The sequence below is a fragment of the Colias philodice genome, chromosome 9 (genome assembly GCF_061535455.1).
Source record: "Colias philodice isolate Cphi_HAF_F1 chromosome 9, ilColPhil1 Martin Lab GWU primary, whole genome shotgun sequence".
NCBI lineage: Eukaryota > Metazoa > Arthropoda > Insecta > Lepidoptera > Pieridae > Colias > Colias philodice.
In genome coordinates this window covers 13,326,709-13,350,335 of record NC_143094.1, presented here as the reverse complement: position 1 = coordinate 13,350,335, position 23,627 = coordinate 13,326,709, and the positions used below count along the sequence as shown (strand labels likewise).

The 23,627-nt window shown below is 33.0% G+C and overlaps 2 protein-coding genes and 1 long non-coding RNA gene across 4 annotated transcripts in view; 1 reads left to right on the top strand and 2 right to left on the bottom strand.

The window, feature by feature from the left end:
- The window catches only part of LOC149486210 (uncharacterized), a 493,671-nt gene that overhangs the window by 46,538 nt on the left and 423,506 nt on the right, over window positions 1–23,627 (bottom strand). The window lies entirely within an intron of this gene.
- Window positions 1–23,627, top strand: part of LOC149486225 (somatostatin receptor type 2-like) — a 122,036-nt gene that overhangs the window by 80,747 nt on the left and 17,662 nt on the right. The gene's annotated exons all lie outside the window — the stretch shown is intronic.
- LOC149486227 (uncharacterized) lies at window positions 3,796–5,399 on the bottom strand. The gene has a single exon (XM_089699538.1). The coding sequence runs from the start codon at window positions 5,178–5,180 to the stop codon at window positions 4,431–4,433; it is 750 nt and encodes a 249-aa protein (XP_089555664.1). The 5' UTR covers window positions 5,181–5,399; the 3' UTR covers window positions 3,796–4,430.

The following is a 23,627-nucleotide window of genomic DNA, read 5'->3' as shown; positions in this document are numbered from 1 at the left end:
CGGTTGATATTTTATAATTAATGAAAAATTACAAATAAAAATTTTGCAAATATAACATGCCTTTCTATAAAATGCTGATAGCTTTTTACATAAAAACAAATTATATACAGTACAAATATTTAGAATTAAATTGTTCAAACGGCAATACGACAAAAAATTTGTTTAATGTCCTCTTCTGACTTTATACAAAAAGATTGAGAATTTGATTCACATCTAGCATATATACGTCCTGCACGGGTCCAGATATAACGCCATTTCATTTCAGTACCTTTTTGACGAGCCATATAAAACAATCTACGATTAGTACTAGTTAAATGTTCATTGACATAAAAGCGACGAGGCTCGCCACCGATATCAGTTCCCGCGGTGTCTGCGCCGCGATGCACGCGTGCAGCGCGCAGCAGGTCGTCCCGTACGAATCTGCGCGCCAAGCGCACGACGATGGGACGCGCACGAGACGAGTTATTAGGGGCATTATTTAAAGACCGCCGACCAGATCGATGCGCGCTTACTATGTCACGTTCATCCAACTGCTGACCAATTTTACGAGCAAGCGTCACAGCAATGTGCGTGAGGTTCTCGGCGCTGTTCTCTGGAATGCCCGTTATTTCGACGTCGTTCATCAGGTTGTCCTGTTCTGACTCATTGAGACGGTGTTGGAGCTCCGCAACCGATTTAAGCAGGCTATCACAGTTATCAGACTGGGCTTGTGTCAAGGTTTTATCCTCTAACTTTGAGACCCTATCTTCCACTTCATCAAGTCTGGTATTTATCTGTGATATAGCCAATGTTAACTGTGACATATCCCTTCGAAAACCGGACAGCTCTGTGCGCAAAAGCTTGATCTCATGAACCAGCGACGGCGCATCCTGCTGCATTACTGCATCTAAGAATGCATCGGTATCTTCGTTGGCTGGCATTGGGGGAGTACTCTTACTGCAGCCTTTACAAAGCCATTTCGGACTGATACGTGAGTTTGTGTTCATGTTTACACACGGCTTATGATAGGTTAAACTGCATTTATTGCATTTAGCTCCATCCGAGGTTGAAATGAATTTACCGCAAGAGGGACATTTGTTTGCCATTATAATCGTTATAAGTTGTTGTAAAGTGATTATAATAGATGTATATGGATTCTCAAAAGCAGTGAGTTAAATTTAAAATAACTTTAGCGGCACAAATAGGGATGATAAAAATTTTTCAATCGTGTTTTTATAATGTGGGTACTTGCGTGTTCATCAGCTGATCAACAGCTGTGTTATAGATTGTTTATTTCACAATACACATAAATTCAGTTCGAGATAACACTGTGGCACACGCGTTATGTAATTAACTTTCAAAATTAGAACTTTTTAGCTGCGTTTACACGACTAATAAATTATAAAACTCAAAAATTAACGGGAGCTAACTGACACTTCTAGTGGCTGACATTCCAATGTTATTACTACTCAATGTTGTTATTATTACTCCAGTCGGCAATACTTTTTAGGTCAGCATTCATAGTTTTCACGGAGTTGTGTAAATCTAATAGAGAGCATTGCGTGTACAGTTGTAAATCGTCTGCATACATATGGTAGGGAGAAGAAATATTTTGGGAAATTGAATTAATAAAAATTGAAAAGAGGAGAGGAGACAACACGCTACCTTGAGGTACACCGACAGAAACATTGCACCAAGAAGAAGTGGAATCATCAATCTTGACACACTGCCGGCGACCTTGGAGAAAACTACGAAACCAGTCAACAGCTGCTGGAGATATGTTAAGAGAACCAAGCAAACTCAACAGAATGTCGTGATCCACGGTATTGAAAGCATTGCTAAAATCAAGCAATGTAAGCAGAGTGAGTTGCCTGTTGTCCATTCCAATACGAATATCATCGGTTATTTTGACGAGAGCAGAAGTCGTGCTATGACCGGAGCGGAAACCGGATTGAAAAGGGTTAAATAGGTTATTTTTGTTCATGAACGAGCATAACTGACCCTGCACTAAACGTTCAAGAATCTTGGATAAAAAGGGTAATATGGAAATAGGTCGGTATTCGGAAAAAGAAGAGGGATTGTTATTTTTCGGGATAGGAATAATAAAAGCATCCTTCCAAGCTGAGGGAAAAGTAGACAACGAAATGGAAGAATTAAGGATAAAGGTAAGGACAGGGGCAATGATGTCAAGGATGGGGACGATCATATCACGACCAATGCAGTCGGGACCAAGAGCTTTCGATGAAATAGACAGAATATTCTTCTTAACATCACAGACAGCGAATTGACAGAAGTTGAACGGTGGGATGTTAGGAGTCGGTGCAGATGAAAGATTATTTAAAGTAACAATTTTGGTGCTAGCATCAAGAGCGATAGAAGTATTTGAGAAGTATTGATTCAGAAGGTTAGTATCGATTCTAGAGGAAACATTATTTGAAGGTTTACCAACTCCTAGTGATTTAAGAAATTTCCAAATTTTTGCTGGATCGCCGTTCTCGATCGATTTATGAACATAGCGCTGTTGTGCATCCCTACACATAGTATTGCAGCGATTACGTAGTTTTTTAAATTTTTCAATATTCTCAGCACAGCAGTTTTTCCTAAGCTTGACTTTAGCATTATTTTTGCGATTTATGGCTGCTTTTAATTCATTGGAAAGCCAGGGGGCAGGAAGGTGCTTGAGTTTTACTGGCCTTAAAGGAGCATGTTTATCGTAAAGCTGCAGTATGAGTAGATTAAATATGTCCAGCATTTGGTCTATACAACCAGCAGAATAAACACTAGACCAGTCAGTATTCTCCGCATCCTCACGAAGACGATCCAAATCCATTCCACTAAAATTGCGTTGCATAACAGTTTTGTGTTTCCTTTTGGGAGGTCGGACTTTGTAGGATAGGAATATAAGGTCATGATATGAAAACATCTCAGCTGGGCATTGGCCAAAGCTGGAGACGTGTTCAGGGGAAGAAACAATCATGAGGTCAAGGAGAGATGGGGAGGAATTGGGAAAATGATGTGTTGCGTTGAGAGGTAGGATATGCAGATTGTGGGAGTCGACAGTGGATTTTAACTTATCAGAACGATGATCACTCTTAAGCAAACAGGTGTTGAAGTCGCCCATTATAATAATATGGTCGAAGGAGGGAGAAAATTCTTCAAGGAGGAGATCAAAAGATGGGAAATAGTTAATGGAAAGGTTTGGACTGTAGAACACCCCAAGGAGTATACGAGTATGCATGACAGTTACTTCAACTAAAAGGTGTTCTGCTTCATCAGTGGGAGGTGGTTGAGAGGAGGAACTGAGGATAGTGAACGGGATATTACTGCGAAGGTAAATGGCGACACCACCACCGGGCCTACCAGTGCGATCATTTCTGATAAGCTGGAAATCAGGAAGGGAGTAGGATAAAGATGGTAGACAGGGTTTAAACCAACTTTCAGATATAAGGATGGCATGGATATTTTGGGAATCAACGAGTGCCAGCAAATCAGGATAGTGAGCCGGAATACTCTGGGCATTAATGTGGATGATATTAAAATGTTTATTGACAGCAAAGTGAGAGGATAGGGTAGAGTGTATAGGGGAAGAGGAAGTGCTATGGAAGCTATCGTTGCTTAGATCAGATTTGGAGGAATTCAATGAAGCATAACTTACAACACTGTTATTCAATGACATAATATATTGCAATAAACGTGAACCTATAGTCAATAAATAAATATGTAAGTATAATAAAAAATAAATAAATAAATATATAAATTATAATAATAAATAAATATATTTAAATATTTAGAGTAATAGATTTATATAAGAAGAAATATATATATGTAATAAGCAGTAATACGTACGAATAAAATATATAAGTATTAGTCTATTGAATTCAAAATAATTTATTAGTCAAAATACAATTTACCAAAAACACCTTCCAGTAGTTTTATAGAGTGGCAACACCAAGATACAAGTGCATGAAATGAAATGACATTTGACAAATGATAATAAGTGACAAATGACAGTAGTTTGTTTACAAGTGTGCAAAGAGTTGTAAAATAAAATTGACGGTGGTAAATAATTATATGTATGCAGATTGCAGGTACTGTGTGAGATATTACAATAATAAAGTACTGTAATAACAACCTATGCGAAGGCACAAAATCAAACCACAGTAATTTGTCACTCATTATTGCATACATTACATCTGCATTACAAAAGCGTAAACACACAAATAATAAGTGGAGAAACAGAACATGATAATATTATGGCGAGACTACATAATGAATTATAATAAATGAAAGATGATGAAAAATACATGATGGTGAATTTAGGAATAAAATAAAATATATTCCCGTAAATAGTATAGCAAAAGTTATCGTAGCAAAAACCGAAAATATAAGACCCTACACCATCATTTAATAAGCAATAAAAGAGAAAAAAAAGAAGTCATAGAAATATAAAACTACTTATGCTTAGGAATTCTTCTGGATCTCGCTGTTTGCTGCGAAGAAGTCTTCTGGTTATTGTCACTAGGAGCCGCAAGAGGTTGCTTTTCAGTATCAGGAGTCTGAGATTTAATTGAGTCTAAGTCAGCGATGGAATTAATCTGATTGCGAGTCCCGTCTGATCCAATAACAAAAATTAAACCATTCCTTGTCCAGCACTTGGATATGCCAAACCGTTTCCTTGCAGCAATGAAGAGGTCATGGCGAGCCTTTGTGAGGAATTCAGATACGGTAATATTAGTACCCTTGAATGCAGTCTTGGCTTGCCACACCTGGCTCCGAACCTGGATATCCTTAAATTTGACAAGAACTGGCCGTGGTTTGTCTTCCTTCATCATCCCCATTCTATGACACTGGCTAAATATTTGTGGAGCAACCTCGGGAATTTTAAGGTGATCAGATATAACCTTCGAAACGACAATGCTGGAGTTTTCATTCTTCGACTCAGGTATACCGTGAATCAATAGATGTTTGCGCCTGCTGCGCATTTCTAGTTGATCATGCATTTGGGTTAGTAGCTGAATTTGAGATGTAAGGCAGCTTAACGATGACAGCACAAATGTTCGAAAAACAGCAAAGTCTGAGGAAATCTTACTGGTGGGACTTCCAGAGCCATTGTTGCTATTTTGCAGCTCACGTTGAAACTCCTCCATTCTATATTTAAACATTTCACTCATATCCGCTACAGTTTGTGCAATGGATTCCATTTTGGAGGTTATGTTTAAACTTTTGTGTTGGATTTACAATAAATCTTGGTGAAAAGTGAAAGTGATTTTGTGTGACACTTACTGGATGGCAAAGGTAACTTTTAAAGCATATTACTTATGCAAACAACAGTAGGAGACAAATTTTTAATAAAACAGATCAAGAGTAAGAAAAAAGACATATGCACTTTACACTACCCACAAGCAGAAAAGCATATTTTCATTACAAACTAACTAGATATTCAAAAACTAGTATTAACTCGAATCAATCATAGAACAATGAACTATAGTCATGATTAATGTAACATCAGGTAAGATTGCTAGCTTTATTTGCGAAGGCTTGATTGATAGAGCTCACAGCCAGGTATAGACTATAGACTACAGACTAGACTAAAGGTAATGAATTAGGTTCTGAATAGACGACAGAGATAATTTTATTGGATGAGTAAAACGTATCAAAGGGAATGTGGATCAATTTCTCTTTGTGAGCTTTATAACATAATGGGTTTATTGTTTCAGGTGCGTACAATTTTTAATGATAAAATTTTTTAAAATTGAATACCAGTCTGTATAAAATGCTGCTAAAACTAAATACATTTGGAACACCACAAAATGTCTTTCGTTTCAAGAATGCTGCTTATGGCGACTGTGTTTCATCAAACATAGCTTTGACTACAGACATCGTTTAAAAATAAACGCATTTAAACGGTTCATCTGTTTCGAATGAAAACACAAAAATACACGTGTGATAAGTTAGTTTTCGTTAAGGTTGTCGTGACATAACGCCGCGGGGGAAATGTGTGCTGAAAAACTAATAACAAAGAAACGAAAAGATTTGCCGTTTATTTATTAAGGAAAGACTGTTATGGTTATTAAGCTTTTTTTATATTGAATATTATATGGGTAGAAGTCAAATTTGTAATAATTTCAGTACTGTTTTTGAGCGAAGTTTTCTTACCATAAAATTCCTTTAGAAAATTGAGAAAAACAAATTATTGTGTTAATATTCGAATTCCAATAATTAGTGTTTTTAATGTAACATTGACTTCAAAATTACTCGGTTAAACAACATTGAAAACTAAATAATAGAGATACAGCCGTAGCGAAATAATTAATTTCATTTTGTTTTGAAGCAAACACTAAGTCATACATTTACTTCATTAGTATAATATATATAGTATCGTACATATAATATGTTCGGCTTGAAAGGACACAGCCTGTAATGTCAGCAGGATATCCTTGTGCACAATCTAATGCCATCTATCAATGTCCGGTCTGTACCGATTAGTTACATCACTAACGCTTTAGCAAATACAAGAGTTATCCTAAAGAGATTGTGGTGCAAATAAATTTCGAATTGTGTTGGTTGGATTATAAAAGTAGTCTTGTATGGATAGTTTTTGGAAACTTTGCGATAATATTCCATGACGTAAGTTCACTTTATTTAAATTGAAATGTTTGAAGGGCGATTTATATAGTCACTATCACTATCACTACATAGTATAAAACAAAGTCGCTTTTTCTGTCCCTATTTCCCTATGTCCCTTTGTATGCTTAAATCTTTAAAACTACGCAACGGATTTTGATGCGGTTTTTTTTAATAGATAGAGTGATTCAAGAGGAAGGTTTTAGTATATATATATAGTATATATACTTTATTAGGTTTTAGACAAAGCGGGCGAAGCCGCGGGCGGTAAGCTAGTTAAAAATAAACGTCAAAATTTGTTCTAGTTGAAGCCTGAAAATAAGTTTGAGTGATTGTTATTTGATAAAACTTTCATAAACTTAATCTATTACAACTTCTTTTTATTTGATTGATTTATTAAACATTATATTTATTAGTGAGCTTTGTGTTCTGATATTTATTATTAAATATAACGAATTGGTACGAGTACATTATTGTGAAAGTAAATATTTGTCCAATGAAAATATGTTTGTTTCAATTCGTTTATGAAATATGTTTTGAAGATTAACGAGCCTTTACTACGTATGAACACTATAATATAGTTAACGTGATATTTACATTTATTTTATTTACTATTGATTATAGATTATAATTAGCTTCAAACTGTACTTCAAAATTAATTGTTACTGAATAGAAACTTTCCAATAACAATGAAGACGTGATCAATAATTATAAGACGTAACTTAATCCAAAGCTTTCTTCGAAATTTCTTTACAAAATCAAACCAAGATAATCAAGTCACAAATAGGATTGGTAATAGATACGCAAAGGAGAACTAGCAATAACAATGATGTTGGTCCATCCATCTCTGGCGTCACGTTGAACTATAATTTTTCACTGAGCCACGTGACGAAGCGCACCTGCGTCTTGCGCGTGATCGGATTTGTTTAGAAAGGTATTAATGGCAAATATAAATAGAGTTTAATTTTGGATTTTTATTGTGTTATTATTATTTATATATGTTTATTAGTTAGTGCTGACGTTGACGTTAAAAGTAGGTATTTTATGGTATTTTTCGAAAATACTTAAAACTGTGTCGGCCAGTAGCTCCGACATGAAAATAAGCGCCAAAATCGGTCGGCACGGTTTGCTGAAACAAAAAAAAGCATTATTTTTTTTTTGATATTATCGTATACTTGTTTTAAATTTGTGTAGATCTAGGTAATTGAATGTGAATTTTAATAATTTTAAACCAGACGGGTGAGAGATTTATAGTAATCTCGTGATACATAATTAATAGAGCGCTTAAATTAAAACGGTTTAAGGTCTTCTAATCCTTTAATAATGATAATTGGAAGGTTCACGGCCAAAGTGATTAAATATTAAATAACTTTTACCACAAATTTAAGAAATTTAGAACGATTTTAGTGTAAAGGTTAATGATGGATATGGATTTGAATAATAAAATATTCCTTATAATTATTATAGGTACTTGCTTCCCTTAGTAATTATAAACAATGTTTTTGGAAAAAGTTTTCAACGTCGACATTTTTATATTTTTTACACGATTATCGCAAAATATGTTGGTAAGCGCTGTTTAAATAATCGATTTATTTTTAAATTCCTCTTCCTATATGACTAAAGTTGTTTTCGTAATTTAAAACGGCCACAGGAGACTTACATTTGTGGATTTTCCAACTGACTACAATGTCGGAATGTTGTTTGTTACGTGACACCGCGTGACATGACATGTTTAGATAAGGGACGTCCGGTGGGAGAGGATTGTGTTCAATCTTTACAGAGAAATCTTAGCTTAATCTTTTTGCAGGTTGACATTTATAGCGAAAATCATAATAGCGGTTATACAGGGTGTCACACTTTTGGTATACTAAGCTCAAAGGAGGTTATAGTTTTGCATACGCTGAGTACGTAAAAAATACTTATAAAATTCCAGACGCATTATTTTTTTGGATAGATGAATTCTTAAAACTCTATGTATACACCCCTAACAAGCAACACGCCCAAATTTGCCATCCGCACGTGAGATATCGTTTAAGATTATGTTTTCATAGACAAAATGCTCACATTAGAGAAGCGTATATGCCGACTGCGCGAAGCTAGAGAAGAAAACATAGATTTTCAGGAAAAATTTAGCAAAAAAATTATGACGTAATTTTGTTGTTTAAGTATTTTTTACGTGATCAGTGTATGCAAAACTACAAGTCCCTTCGCGCTTAGTATACCAATAGTGGGACACCCTGTATATTATTACGTAGTACGTAGGTAGTTAAACTTCACAAAGGATAGGAACAGTGAGAATGTCACCTGACTGTTGAAGAATATCGATGGTGGATAAAAAAGAATTATGCGTGTGGTAGATATTTACAGTTCCTCATCTATCTTAAAATGTCCGTCCTAGCGATTCGGTTATAGCGATGGTTGACTTCTCATTCAGAAGAGTAAAAATAAAAGCACCTGTCACTTTTCATTAATTTAATTACGTGATTCAACAGTTTGTTTGCATTTCCGTACATTAGAACAAGCGTTCACAAAGTAAGTTATAAATAAATGGAATCTAAAATAGAAGTTTTAATTAACACAACATTAAATAAATAAATGACACACGGTCACAGAACTCACCTAGTTCGCTAAATAAATGCTTTTAGCGAAATGAATTTTACATTTTTAATCATGCCAAATATTTGTAAAGCTTTGCCTCGAATTTGTTCCGAGTTTGGAAGTTTTCTTGTTTACTCTATATTCAATATCAATTTGTATCAAAGTATCCCCGGGCTTGTTTGCGATGGTTATTAGGGAAACAGTTTTTATATAAATAGCTTTGTGTTTGCAAAACGAGGTAATATTAAAGTATGTCACTAGTGGAAAAATGTTTTACGCTTGTGGTGTCAACCATGTAATAAATGAATGTATTGGATTTAATTTGATATGAAAAATTGTTAAATTCCAATGCATTTTAACTAAAATTGTATTCAATATATCACAAATAACTCTGTCAATTCTTTCACGTTTCTATAAAATAAATTCAATAGTCATTCATTCAACTTACCTAATTTATTTCATTCCAAAACACTTTCCGAAGTTTAGTTTTTGGACAATGTTAATAGCCAACTTTTGAAGTTTGGACTTTCACTGAAAATTTGGTACAAAATCCTAATATTATTATGACAACACATAAATATTATTGCCAAGCCCTAAAACAAGCTCTGTTACAATAATTGAAGTTAGAAAAATAATATGTATCGATTCGTGGTATCGTGAAGTGTACACGAGCGAAGCCGCGGGCGGAAAACTAATAATACATTATTAAACAGATAACAAAACCGTATCATTAAAGAATTCTCCGAATTAACGCTACAGGCTAAATACAACAGGATTACCTCATATATTTCGTTCAAAGGTAAGAAACGAAATGTCAACAAAATATAATTTGAATATAAATGAGGTGACCCGAAATACGCGACGGGAAAAATCATTTGTGTCGAAATATCGAATATTTCTCTTCGATTCCAATCAACAGGATTTGTGAGGATGACACTGAATACGTTTCCAAAGTGTCGTATTACGGATTATTTTTAGCGATCTGTATTACAAGTATCGAATTCTAATAAAGATGGGTAATTGAATGATGATCTATTAGATTTCCGCCTGCGGCTTCGAAAACGTTTTCAAAGAAAAACCCGCATAGTTCCGTTAATTAGCTTTCCATTATTATAAATATTATGTATTTATGTTTGAAAATTATTATAAAACCTTCACGATATTATAAAGAGCATCATATCTACAATCTAGTACATAGGCTTACTAAAAATTATTAATAGTTTACATATCATATTGCTGAGCAAATACTTAGGTGTTATATTTAGAATATCCATCAGTTACAAATTTCCAATAATGCAGTCAACCAAATATTGAATGTCCAACCAACAAATAGTCTCAGCTATTTAATCGTATTATTGAATAACACGATTCCTAAAGGGGTCGTGTCTGACCACAGATAAGGGTCACGAGGGGTCACAGTATTTGTGTCTGATTCTCTGAGGCTGATACTGTTTCTTTACTCCACTTGCTTTGACGGACATATCCTTTGATACATTGAGATGTTTCAGGGTTTTTTCGGCCGCATTCCGTTAAGAGGGCGTATAAAGCCAGATAATTCTACGATTAAGCCTCGCCCATTACGCGCCATGCCGCGCGCCCTCACAATACCCTCATACACCCGGCTCATCCAACGTACGTAAAGTTCATCGCACGCTAAATTATACACAATATTCTTCGCTCGTTCAACGCGTATTTTCGGTAGTTAGTAGGTATGTTGTCTAAAATAATTGTATAAAACAGTGAAGTTGAAATCATCACAAATTATGTAATAAGTATGTCTTTTTATTATTATTTGTTTATAATTATTAATGATAATCTATACATATTATAAAACAGTAAAAAAACTGTCTGTATGTAATATATAAAAAAAAACAATATTAGGGAAACAGTATAGAGCACGAATCCGTAAAAAAAGTCTGTCGAAATAGCGAGTATAGATACTATTTTTAAATAAACATACGCAGTCGACGACACACATTCCTCCAGAACTTTATTTTGATTAATTTGGTTATAGTCCATTGAATGAGTCCCTCCAAGGGGGGTCTAGAGTGCGTGAGTTAGTAACGTAAGATGTTTCTTCGGAAACATGTCAAGAGTCCCTAGGTAATAAACATACTAAAACCCCGGGCCACTAGGAGGAGCCCCGGAGTGGGGGGAGGGGGGAAATGGGTCCATTTTTTCATTTTTCGCTTAAATCTCAAAAACGGTACATTTTAGAGAAAAACTTTTAAGGAAAAATTGAAAGGCCATAAAATTATCTACAAGTTGTACCTGAATCATTTTTTCCTATATCCTACCGTTTCTGAGTTATACGCAGTAAAACATGATTTTGGCTCAAACAATTTCAACATCAATCGATCAAAAAATATTTCTTTCTTCCAAAAAACTCAAATGTGCAACTTGTGACCAGTACTGATAGATTGCTCTTAATTAGTTCTATAATTGGTAAAATAAACACATTCCTCCATGGAAGCCTTTAGGAGGAATCGATTGTCAAAATATTATATTAGGGCAGTTTGAGTTACTGAACTTGATCTTTTTATTTTTTTCTTCCAAAAAACTCAAAAGTGCAACTTGTGACCGGTACAGATAGATTGCTCATAATTAGGTCTATCATTGCTAAAAATACCAGATTCCACCACGGAGGCGTTTACGGGGAATAGAATTTTATCAGGGTAGTTACGATACATGAACTTTTTATTTTTTTTCTTCCAAAAAGCTCAAAAGTGCAACTTTTGACCGGTACAGATAGATTGCTCATAATTAGGTCTATCATTGATAATAATACCAGATTCCACCATGGAGGCGTTTACGGGGAATTGAATTTTATTAGGGTAGTTAGTTAAAAAGTTCATGTATCGTAACTACCCTAATAAAATTCAATACCTCCTAAAGGCCTCCATGGTGGAATCTGGTTTTTTTATCAATGATAGACCTAATTATGAGCAATCTATCGGTACCGGTCACAAGTTGCACTTTTGAGTTTTTTTGGAAGAAAAAAAATAAAAAGTTCAAGTATCGTATCTACCCTAATAAAATTCAATTCCCCGTAAACGCCTCCATGGTGGAATCTAGTATTTTTATCAATGATAGACCTAATTATGAGCAATCTATCTGTACCGGTCACAAGTTGCACTTTTGAGTTTTTTGGAAGAAAAAAATAAAAAGATCAAGTTCAGTAACTCAAACTACCCTAATATAGTATTTTGAAAATCGATTCCTCCTAAAGGCTTCCATGGAGGAATGTGTTTATTTTACTAATTATAGACCTAATTAAGAGCAATCTATCAGTATCGGTCACAAGTTGCACTTTTGAGTTTTTTTGGAGAAAAAAAATAAAAAGTTCAAGTATCGTAACTACCCTAATAAAATTCAATTCCCCGTAAACGCCTCCGTGTTGGAATCTGGTATTTTTATCAATGATAGACCCAATTATGAGCAATCTATCTGTACCGGTCACAAGTTGCACTTATGAGTTTTTTGGAAGAAAAAAATAAAAAGATCAAGTTCAGTAACTCAAACTACCATAATATAATATTTTGACAATCGATTCCTCCTAAAGGCTTCCATGGAGGAATGTGTTTATTTTACCAATTATAGACCTAATTAAGGGCAATCTATCAGTACCGGTCACAAGTTGCACTTTTGAGTTTTTTGGAAGAAAGAAATATTTTTTGATCGATTGATGTGGAAATTGTTTGAGCCAAAATCATGTTTTACTGCGTATAACTCAGAAACGGTAGGATATAGGAAAAAATGATTCAGGTACAACTTGTAGATAATTTTATGGCCTTTCAACTTTTCCTTGAAAGTTTTTCTCTAACATGTACCGTTTTTGAGATTTAAGCGAAAAATGAAAAAATGGACCCATTTTCCCCCTCCCCCCACTCCGGGGCTCCTCCTAGTGGCCCGGGGTTTTAGTATGTTTATTACCTAGGGACTCTTGACATGTTTCCGAAGAAACATCTTACGTTACTAACTCACGCACTCTAGAACTTTTTATTCAATGGACTATTAGATTGTACGACATTTTTCGACTCAGCAATTATTCTAAAAATAAAAATAAAAATTATCCTTTATAAAATATTACAAAGTTCTTCGAAATTTACGTATTATTTTATCGAGAGCTGGTAACTTTAGCAGGTACCTTTCTGCGTGGCAATAGTCAGTAGACACAGGTAGAGAGTGAGGGTCCACATTTTCCAAATTTAAAATTGTTCTGTGAAATTAGTAAATTACTTTCAAACAGGGTCAATTAAACAAATATAAATTATTCAAAGTCAAAATAGCGAGTATAGATAGTATTTTTAAATAAACATACACAGTCGACGATACACATTCCTCCAGAACTTTATTTTTATCAAATTCGTTAGATTGTACAATATTTTTCGACTCTGCAATTATTCTGAAAATAAAAATAAATATTATCCTTGATTAATAAAAAAATAAAATATTATTTGAAAACTAGTTATTATTTTGTTCATATTAACAAATTTCTTCGGAATTTCTTCGAAATTTGTTGTATTATTTTATCGAGAGACGACTAAAAACATGTGATTCAACACTAGCTGATGCCCGCGACTTCGTTCGCGTGAACTTTAGACGTGAACAACTAGGAGAATTTATTTAGAGTAGGTGTAATTTATATATAATGGTATAGTTTGTTTGAGCTCCTAGGGTATGTTCCAGACCTTCGAATTTTTAAATTAAAATACCCATTAGACTGAACATTTTTTTTAAGACTTCATTCCTATAAATGTGTAGCTGGGCTCTTATGGGTCTATATCAGATGTTCCAGATCTTTGATTTTTTTTAATCAACAGAAAATTTCCATCAGACGCAACAATTTTTGTTGACGTCACTCCTATAAATGTTAGAGTGTGATCTCAGGGTCCCTCATCATACATTCTAGATCTTCGAATTTGCATATTTATATTGCCCAGATAATACCTACACAACAAAATAACTTTCATTCAAAGCCGTCCAATAGTTCCGGAGATTGGCGTGTACAAACAAACAGACACATAGAGTTTTTTTAGGATTTACGGGAACAAACCTATCCAATGTCCTTTCTCAGGTCTCAAGCTATCTCTGTATCAAAGTTAGAGCTTAGAGAGCCAGACATACATACAGACAAACAGACAAAAATTCTATAAACTATGTACCTATATTTTTGGCTCCTATATCGATTGAAAATCACGCCCCAAGTAGGTATCCGTAAAAATATTCAATGTACAGTTTTGACTTTCGTACAATTTTTTTTTATACCTATGTGATTGTAATATTATTATCTAATACAGATTGTAAATATATATAATGTGTACCTAGTTACTATTCACAACCTGTATTGGTTATTTACTGGAGCAAACATAGGAATCTACCTATAGTAATACTATAATATATATATATATATATTATAGTATTACTATAGGTAGATTATATCGGGAATGTTTTATAATATTATTATATATATAGTTATATATATATATATATATATATATATATATATATATATATATATATATATATATATGATAATATTATAAAACATTCCCGATTTGATTGATTGCATTTGCAAGGCGACCGTAGGAATTAGGTACCTACATAACTAAGTATAAAAAGTGTCTTTGTAAATTGTAGGTACCCACTATGAATGTAGGTATCTATAAATATCGTCGCATGAATACTCAACTCGCGGAAACGAATTTACAGAATTTACACAAATAATAATATCCAAACTCGCCTGGATAAACTCATCCTATGACCTTTCTCAGGTCTCAAGCTATATCTGCACCAAAATTAGAGCCCAGACATACATACAGACAGACATACAAAAATTCTAAAAACTTTATTTATGTATAGATATGTACTACATATTACTATGTAATACATATGAATATATTATATATATACATATACATATGTATATTATAAAAAAATACCTATTCAATGTAAGTACAGTTTTGACTTTCGTACTGTTGTTTACCATTTTCAACAAATCAATATTCGGCGTAATTATAAAACACGGCGCAGCAATTTTAGCGTGGTCTACTCGTCTCAACGGAGCGATAGCGTCTGATGTATGAAATAGAATTATGTTTTTAGCTCCCGGAACGTGCGATGGAAGATGATTTCTTGCGTAATTAAAAATATAGTAAGCGCCAAAAGTGTTTTATCGTGATTAAACCAAAACTAAAAGTAATTACACAAAATGCTCTGACAAATATCTTGCAAATGTTTTAATATAATTGTTTATGAAAAAAAAATCATAATAAGTATTACCATGTCCAGTAAAAAACGTAAAAGTGTGAAATTTAGAGGTAACTTCGTGAATTTTTTCTATCGAGTCAATTTCAATATTTTATGTTTTTGATCTGACAATATAATCGAAAATATCATCAAGTTTTACATATATTTTATTTTTTATATTTGGTCTTGAATATTACACGTATCAACTAAAAGTTGATTGGTGATTTGACTTTATACGCGCCCTTAAATGGGCCCGGATTATCCGACCATTTTTGGGTGATTATGTACTTTATTCGTGTATGGCATGTTTACTTATCTATGAATGTAAATCGGTCACTGAAGTCTGTCTGATGTTTAACAAATAAGGCTTTGTATTGATTATTTTGTTCGTTTCGCTTTTCAATTTTATTAAATTAAGTTAAAATAAGGAACTTCGCCACATAATTATTACAATAATAAATGTTCTTTAGGGAGATTATGAACAACATTCAAATATTGAAAAACTTTACCCACTCTACGCGATTACAGAGTACTTTCTTGTAGTACATTACTCCAATTAAAGAATGTATAAAATAATAATAAAAGAATGTATTTCGATGAGTACTGACGCCTTCTCAATAGAATACAGGTACATTATTGAAATATAATTTCATCAGAGAGTCTCCTTTGACATCAAAATTGGCTGTGGCCTTTCAATATTCAATTTTGTTGACGCTTTTTCATTATGAGCGATGGATTGACGTATGACGTTGAGTGACATTATATTGTAATGATTGTAATCAAATTGTAATACAAAATATTATGAAAATACCTGAAAATACAATGAAATATGTATTAAATAATATGTTCTTTATGACACATTCTCTGAATCTTATTTCAGAAGTACGATATTTCTCATGCAAAAAGACGCACGCTAACATTTAACAAGACCAAAACACAAATTATTTACTCAATAATTATAATTTTAGCTCAATGCTCATTAATTACTTATATCTCAATTTTCGTAAAAAATTCTACGTAAATTCAAATCATTATGTCGCTTTTTTCCGCATATTTTGGCGATCTCGCGAGTTCAATTAAAAATAACAAATTTCATAACCTACCTGATTTCCAGCACGTTTTAATCAATCTGCGTGAAATCGTTTTTATGAACAAACCAATTTAATGGTTACCAAAATTGTTTAGATAGTAAATTTCCCTTGCGTTCTTTATTATTTTTTTATATTTTGCCTCAAGAAACCAAATAATAAATAAAGTTTAGGCACCTGATTTAACGTTATAATCACATGTTCTATATATGTAATCCAACATATATACATATTATTATACCTATACTTCAACATTCTTCATTCATATTATGTCTACGAGAATAATTGAAGTACCTATAGTCATCCACTATCATCCATATTTCTATAAGAATTCAGGTACCTATAGGTGTTTACGTATTTCAAAGTCTACGTGTGTATTTTCCTTTACATGAAAAATGTTTGTACAATTAACACACACCACACTATCAGGTGTAAGCCGAAGTTAATGTGTTCATTCACCTCACACATTCCCCTGCCACAAACCAATGATACCAACATTGTATTCAAATATTTACTTATGTAAGTGATTACTTTTTGCTTGTCGTATCAATTTTTTCCCGCCCGTGGCTCCGCCCAAAGAAAAACTCAGATAAAGAGTCTATGTCTTATTCTGGGTCTTCAGCTACCTACATACCAAATTTCATTGTAATCAGTTCAGTAGTATTTGCGTGAAAGAGTAACAAACATCCATCCATCCTCACAAACTTCCGCGGCATTTATCATATAAGTATAGGATTAAGATGCAATGTTATAAAAGGATAAAAAGTTACCTAAACATGTATCCGAACGAGACGCTTAAATATTTTCGTAACACATTGAGAATTCTGAAAACACTACATTCTACAGCACTCGTTTGAAATAACATATTGCTTCTAAAAATATTATGTTTGGTTTCAAGTAAAAAGTCGTTCTTCAACAAGAAAACGGTCCTTGAGAGATAATTTTAAAACGTCCCAACAAAAGGATCGGGATTTCTTTTTACGTAATGTGAAAAGTAATAAAGAATTATGTACTTTTTTTAACATCGACAATAGAGCTCTAGGCGTTTTTTATTTTTAACTTTTGAATTGAAGGGAGATTTCTTCTAACTTTAAGCGAATGAATGATTTATAACACAAATAAAAGTTCAAAGGAGTGAAATATCTTGTAAGTCTGCAACTTGTAATAGACTCGTAAGAAATAAATAAATGCGAAAATATTTAAATACCATTGTTTGTTGAGGATTTATCAAAGTGGAAAAGCAGGATTAAAGTTATAAGCACTTTGAGATTAAACTTAAGGAGATGTGACGGACGTGCACAACAATGTGTAAATAATTGGAAGGTAAATATTATAATGTTGAGGTAAAAAGAAATATGAGATATATAATTATATATAAATATAATTATATTCCTAGACTAGAAGATCATTCGTTTTATTTATTATAGTACTTTACTAGACACCTTAACATTTATTCAAAGAAAACAAAAACCATGCTCACCCCTTGTCTGTGAAAGTACTCGGATAACTTTTTTACAGTCATCTATCACAGGAAAAGGTATAAGAAGTCTAACTCGTATTTGTTTGGATTTTTGTAAATTTAAAACTATTGGAATAGCTTTTGTAAAACAACTTTACTGCAACTATTTTCTGAAGTCCATAACAGACTTATATTGTTAAATACTATAAAAATTAAGACAATAGTTCCTATAATATTTATTTATTCCATTATTATTTAATTGGAGCAATTATTCATACTAGAGCCGTTTATTTCGTATGCAATGTATGCAGAGGAAATAAATAAAACGAATTTTAATTTGATATCGCGAAACGTAACACATTCAGTTCTTTAGCGCAAATATTTTCAGTGCGCCACTTCCGTAGTACTTAAATGTAATTATTTACATTTGAATTATACGATACTTGTACTTTGAAGAACTATAATATTATGTACATTTATACCTACGGCATTTTTGTGAATGTTCTTTTAATATTGGGAAAAATGAAAGTCTTTCTTCGTGCATGACTTTTTAAACTTGTTAATGGTACTTAATATTTTTTTACTTTCGTATATATCTGAATCACAAGATTTGTACTATTGAAATAAAATTAATTTCATAAAAAGCGTCACTAGATGCCATAAATTGAATGCATGAATGCTAATTAATCCGCATTCCTTCAAATTATTATTTTTTTAATGTAGAATAAATGATAAAAGAACGCACGCATCGCTCTGTATCCATTACAAAAAAATCTCTGCCACATGCACATGTCCTGCCATGAAAGTATCCAGTAAGCGCTATTATATCCGTGACTGAACCCATTCCGGCCATAGCTACCAGACAAGTGAGCACGTTAAATCTAGCAGAATGTACGGAACCGTAATAAACGACCAGCGGCCGAGGACCTTTGTCCTTAGGTTTAATCACTCGAAAGCGATGTCTTGCACATTCTATTGTTTGGAAAATGCGTTGTTGTTGTTTAAATTTGTGGAAAGTTCTCACGTAGTATAGCGAAGTATGTACGCAATACTATATTATAGTTTGATTGTAACGTATGTATAGTAAGATTTAGGGCTAATTTTTCAATCCTTGGTTAAAACTTATTCGTCGAATAACATATAAAATAACCATTTCAAAATGTATTCTTATTGCATGCAATTGACAGATTACGTGACATATTTTAATATTATCGTGTAATACTTTATTGGACGGATAAATTTTAACCAGGGATTGAAAAATCGGCCCTTACAATAATAAATTGAATACTGTTTGTTTTTAATTGATAAGAACAAATACTGGACTGACTTTGAAAATTGTTTGACTAATAAAAAGCTATGTTTAGCTGAGTGTTTTTGACCAGGCCAACCGTGGTAGAGCCAGCTCTAGGAACTAGTATTTATACGGACTCTTTATAAATTGCTTACTTTCCTATCTTCATATCGATGCAAATATATTTCATGTAGATATATCTTCAGTTAACCGTTTCTTACATTGCAGAACGGTGTAGGAAATTTGCTTTACATATTTTAAAATGCATGAAACTTGGTGTCATTGAAAATGCTATTTTCACATCCACTACTAAAGCGTTTCTCACAACTACAATATTACATTACGTAAACATTATTTATTTTTCTCTGTGTGCAATATTTTGTGTGAACGAATACGAATTTTCATGCTTCGAAAGCTTATATAGAGCTTGTATTTTGTTATCGATAAAAAGATACACTCTTTATAAAGCAAAAAGACAAATTGGGGCAATGTGACTAAAGTACGAACACCTTAAATTAATTTTATCACAATATCTCCTATTTATCTTATACTGTATACAAGACAGAATACGTATATACTCATCGTAATGCTAAGAATACCTACTTAAATTAGACATTTTATAATAGACCACTACTAATAATAAATTATGGATCCATCAGCTTTTTATCGTCATTCCCTTCATTACGTCTTTATACTTTATACCCTATAAACATAATGGAGGTAATTTTGTAAGTTTGTTTCTATGCTATCTTATTACAATTTTATGGTTAATTTAAGAAATAATAGAATTTAATCAGTGCTTTATAAGTACACAAAATTTGTCAGGTTGTTTAGTCTATGCAAGTATGCCTTACAATTTATATGTTTGCCAAATGGATGAAAAACTGAAAGAAAACCATGGTATTTAACTAATGTAAAGTTTCAATATAGAAAGATAGAAAAAGATTACTTGTTTTGAATAATGAGCCCGTGAGCTAACTTTCAGGAAATTTCCTTCAGTTTATTCTCAAATTGACAGCCACTTAAATCTGTAACGTTGGAACACTTCAGTGAGTCGTAAAAAATATGCTGATCTATTTAATAAAAGCAAATCATTGGCGCGGATGCAGTTTTATTGCTTCTCAGAGATCCTTCCCGACTCATACCTCTCGCTAACAAACTACGGACATAAAAATCACTTCTAGCCACATTACACTTTACACTCGCAGCTTTAAAGTCGAAACTCGCGTACAAAGTGATTTGAAGCGAGACAGATTAGGGCAACTACCCTAGATACGGGAAAATTTGAGATTGAGCGTTGCACATCGCCGCTGCAGTGAGTACGTCGTGTCATGTTGCTCTGACGTAACAAGCAATGTAATTTAAACGAGTTGGAAAGATGTTTTCGTGTGCCAAAGGTATTACGGAGTTGGCCGTCTGTCCGGAACGCGGGTCGCCGACCGACACAGAGTGCTTCTAACTTTAATACTTTGTGTAAATAAAACTCCACGAAAATGTAGTTCGTAGTTTGTGAGTTAAAAGCTCTTTAATCAAAATGTAGTTTGTTCAGCCACCTAATAATTATTGAGATTAAAGGAAAACTTTTCATAGTTTTATAGTTAAGTTCGACCGGACGAAGCCTGAATTACTGAATATATAAAGACGTCATACTGTATATATACAATTAACATAGTTTTAACAATATATACTTATGTAACATAAGGGTATTGTTTAAGGCCGGCCTTAAACAAGCGTTTACACATGTATCATGTTTATGGAATATTGTTACATGATGTTTGCTTTAGATCGTTCGGTTGTTTTGTTTGTAAACAATTAATGTTTCTTAATAATTTGTTTTTATTGAAAATTGTTATTTGATCGATTATATAGAGTTACTCTATATTTTCAAAGTCCCTGAGTGAATAAGAAAAAAAATACAGAACTGAATCCATATTAAGGTACAATAAGAACTAAATTTAAATATATTTCTAGTTACAGGGAAAAATATAATAAACCTGTATATTTACAATCGTCTAATTAATTAAGAGATTAAAATTTTATACCTACATTTTCGTCAACCCAGATTTTCATTAGTGTCCCCAGAGCTCTTAAATTTCAATTTACTCGTAATGAAATCTGATGAAGAGCGCATGGACCGTTTAATACCAATATGATTGTGTCACGCTCGTCACGCCGTCACGCCCGTCACGCTTGTCACGCCTGTCACGCTTGTCGCGCCTGTCACGCGCCGTCACGCTGACAGAATGTGACGGCGTTGATTTTACGCGCCCAAAATTGACCTTATTGATATACAATTCATTATTTATACAATTCTTATTTTGTATCTGTATTTTCAAAGGATATTATCTAATATTAACATAAATGGAAATTCTGTTATTGAAAGAAATGTGAAGGGCATTTATTTTATTTTATTGTTGACAGTCTGCTTTATGAATTATGGATTATTTCGATATTTATATTATTTCGTAAGTTAATAAAGTATTAATTATGAACGTAGGATATATTTTACGAACGAATGTAGGTGTACTGGGCGTATGCTATGGAGGACGCATATTTATTGCGTCCTCCATAGTTGTTATTAATAATGTTTATTAACAAATTAAACTTTGAGTATGCACTTAATAAATACACATAAATATAGAAGTATAACTAATGCATTATATAATAACAGTACATAATATTTTCTCCTTATTGCTGAAGAGGTAAGGGAACAAAGGGATTCTGCGGATAAGCAAGGGGCCTTCACGAATATCTTGTTATCCTTTCTAAGTATTTTTCTGGTGTAGTGGTAATAAACCATAATATGGTCTCAGTTGAAGCACTTTTTCAGCAAATACGCATTCACATTGTTCCCAAAATGCTACTGGGATGAGAGGCTCTGGTAGATACAATATGTATATTCCTCTGAATTTACATTTTTTCGGAATCTGTTCTTTTGTAAGAACTACATAATTATATTTGTGCACAAACTTCAGTGCAATCAAGTTCTTTAATTGGATTTATATACATGGACAAAGCGAGCTTGAGCGAATTGGCATATTTTTACAACATATTTTTATTATTCATTTATTTTCATGAATCGCAAGTATTTATTATTGCAATGGTAAAATAATAAGTAAAATATGAGAACATTCGAGTTGAATTCCTTTTTGTTTCAGCTTATATTAATTTATATTGTATTGAACTGCGGTGCACGACCCACTTTCATAGAAATGTCTTCATTTTTCATTGTATGATTAATTAAAAGGCTGCTACAGAAAAACACGAAGCAACAGCCTTTGAAAACACTCCGTTTAATTGAATCAATATTTCAACACTAAAGAAAACGTCCACCTTCTTTGTATGTAGATCTATTGATAAAACTTAATATCTTTGTAAATTTTAACACTAGAGCGCTCGCGCCTAAAATTTTCCTTGAGTGCACGCGAGGGTCACATATGTCACCCAATACGACGCACGTTTTTTTCATAAAAATCGTAGTTTAAAAAGTAAACGAAGTACTTATTTATGAATCAACTTTATTTTTAAGTGATGAAACAAAAAAAATATCAATATTTTCTCATTTTACTTAAATTATGAGCTAAACATAAACCTCTGTGAAAAGTAACTAATTTTTTACTTATTGTGATCAATCAGTTTTTTTTACTTTGGAAACTACAAATTTGATAAAAATAATTATCTAATTATAAAGTTTAAGAATAAGTTGTTCTTATCCAATAAAATTTTATTTTCAATAAAAAATAAGTATGTCCTAGCACTCGAATATGAGTATTTTATTTCGATTTTAGTTACCCATTATATTAATAATTTCTTAAAAGTATAAATTGATCATAAGAGCAGTAAAAAATAAAAGCGGTATACTTGATTTTCACTCGTAATTGTATGATTTCAAAAACTTCCTAGAACGCTCGCGCGGGGGACATGCGTCACCCATGTACTTTTATATTTTCGCAGAGTACACTTTGTTGCACCAAGGAAGCTGACACGCTGCTAAAATGTCCGGTGATTGGTAGTCGGGGAATACCTGAGACAACAACACTCAAGCACGATTCTTTAAAAAAATATTTAGCAATATATAGCACTGGGTGACCTATGTCCCCCGCGCGTGCGCTCTAGTGTTAATGTTTCCACTGGTTCCATCATAATATTATATAGTTTTATTGAACATAGATCGCTAGAGCTCAATGTTGTTAACGAAAGGGCTCATTATAATATTTAGGCCTGAGGAAAAGAAGGTAGAGATAGAAACCTTTAAAATACACCCGCTGATTCTGAATATTAATATAAACGTAAAGTAACAGATTTGTAGTATAAATATTAATAATATATTATTGAAGTG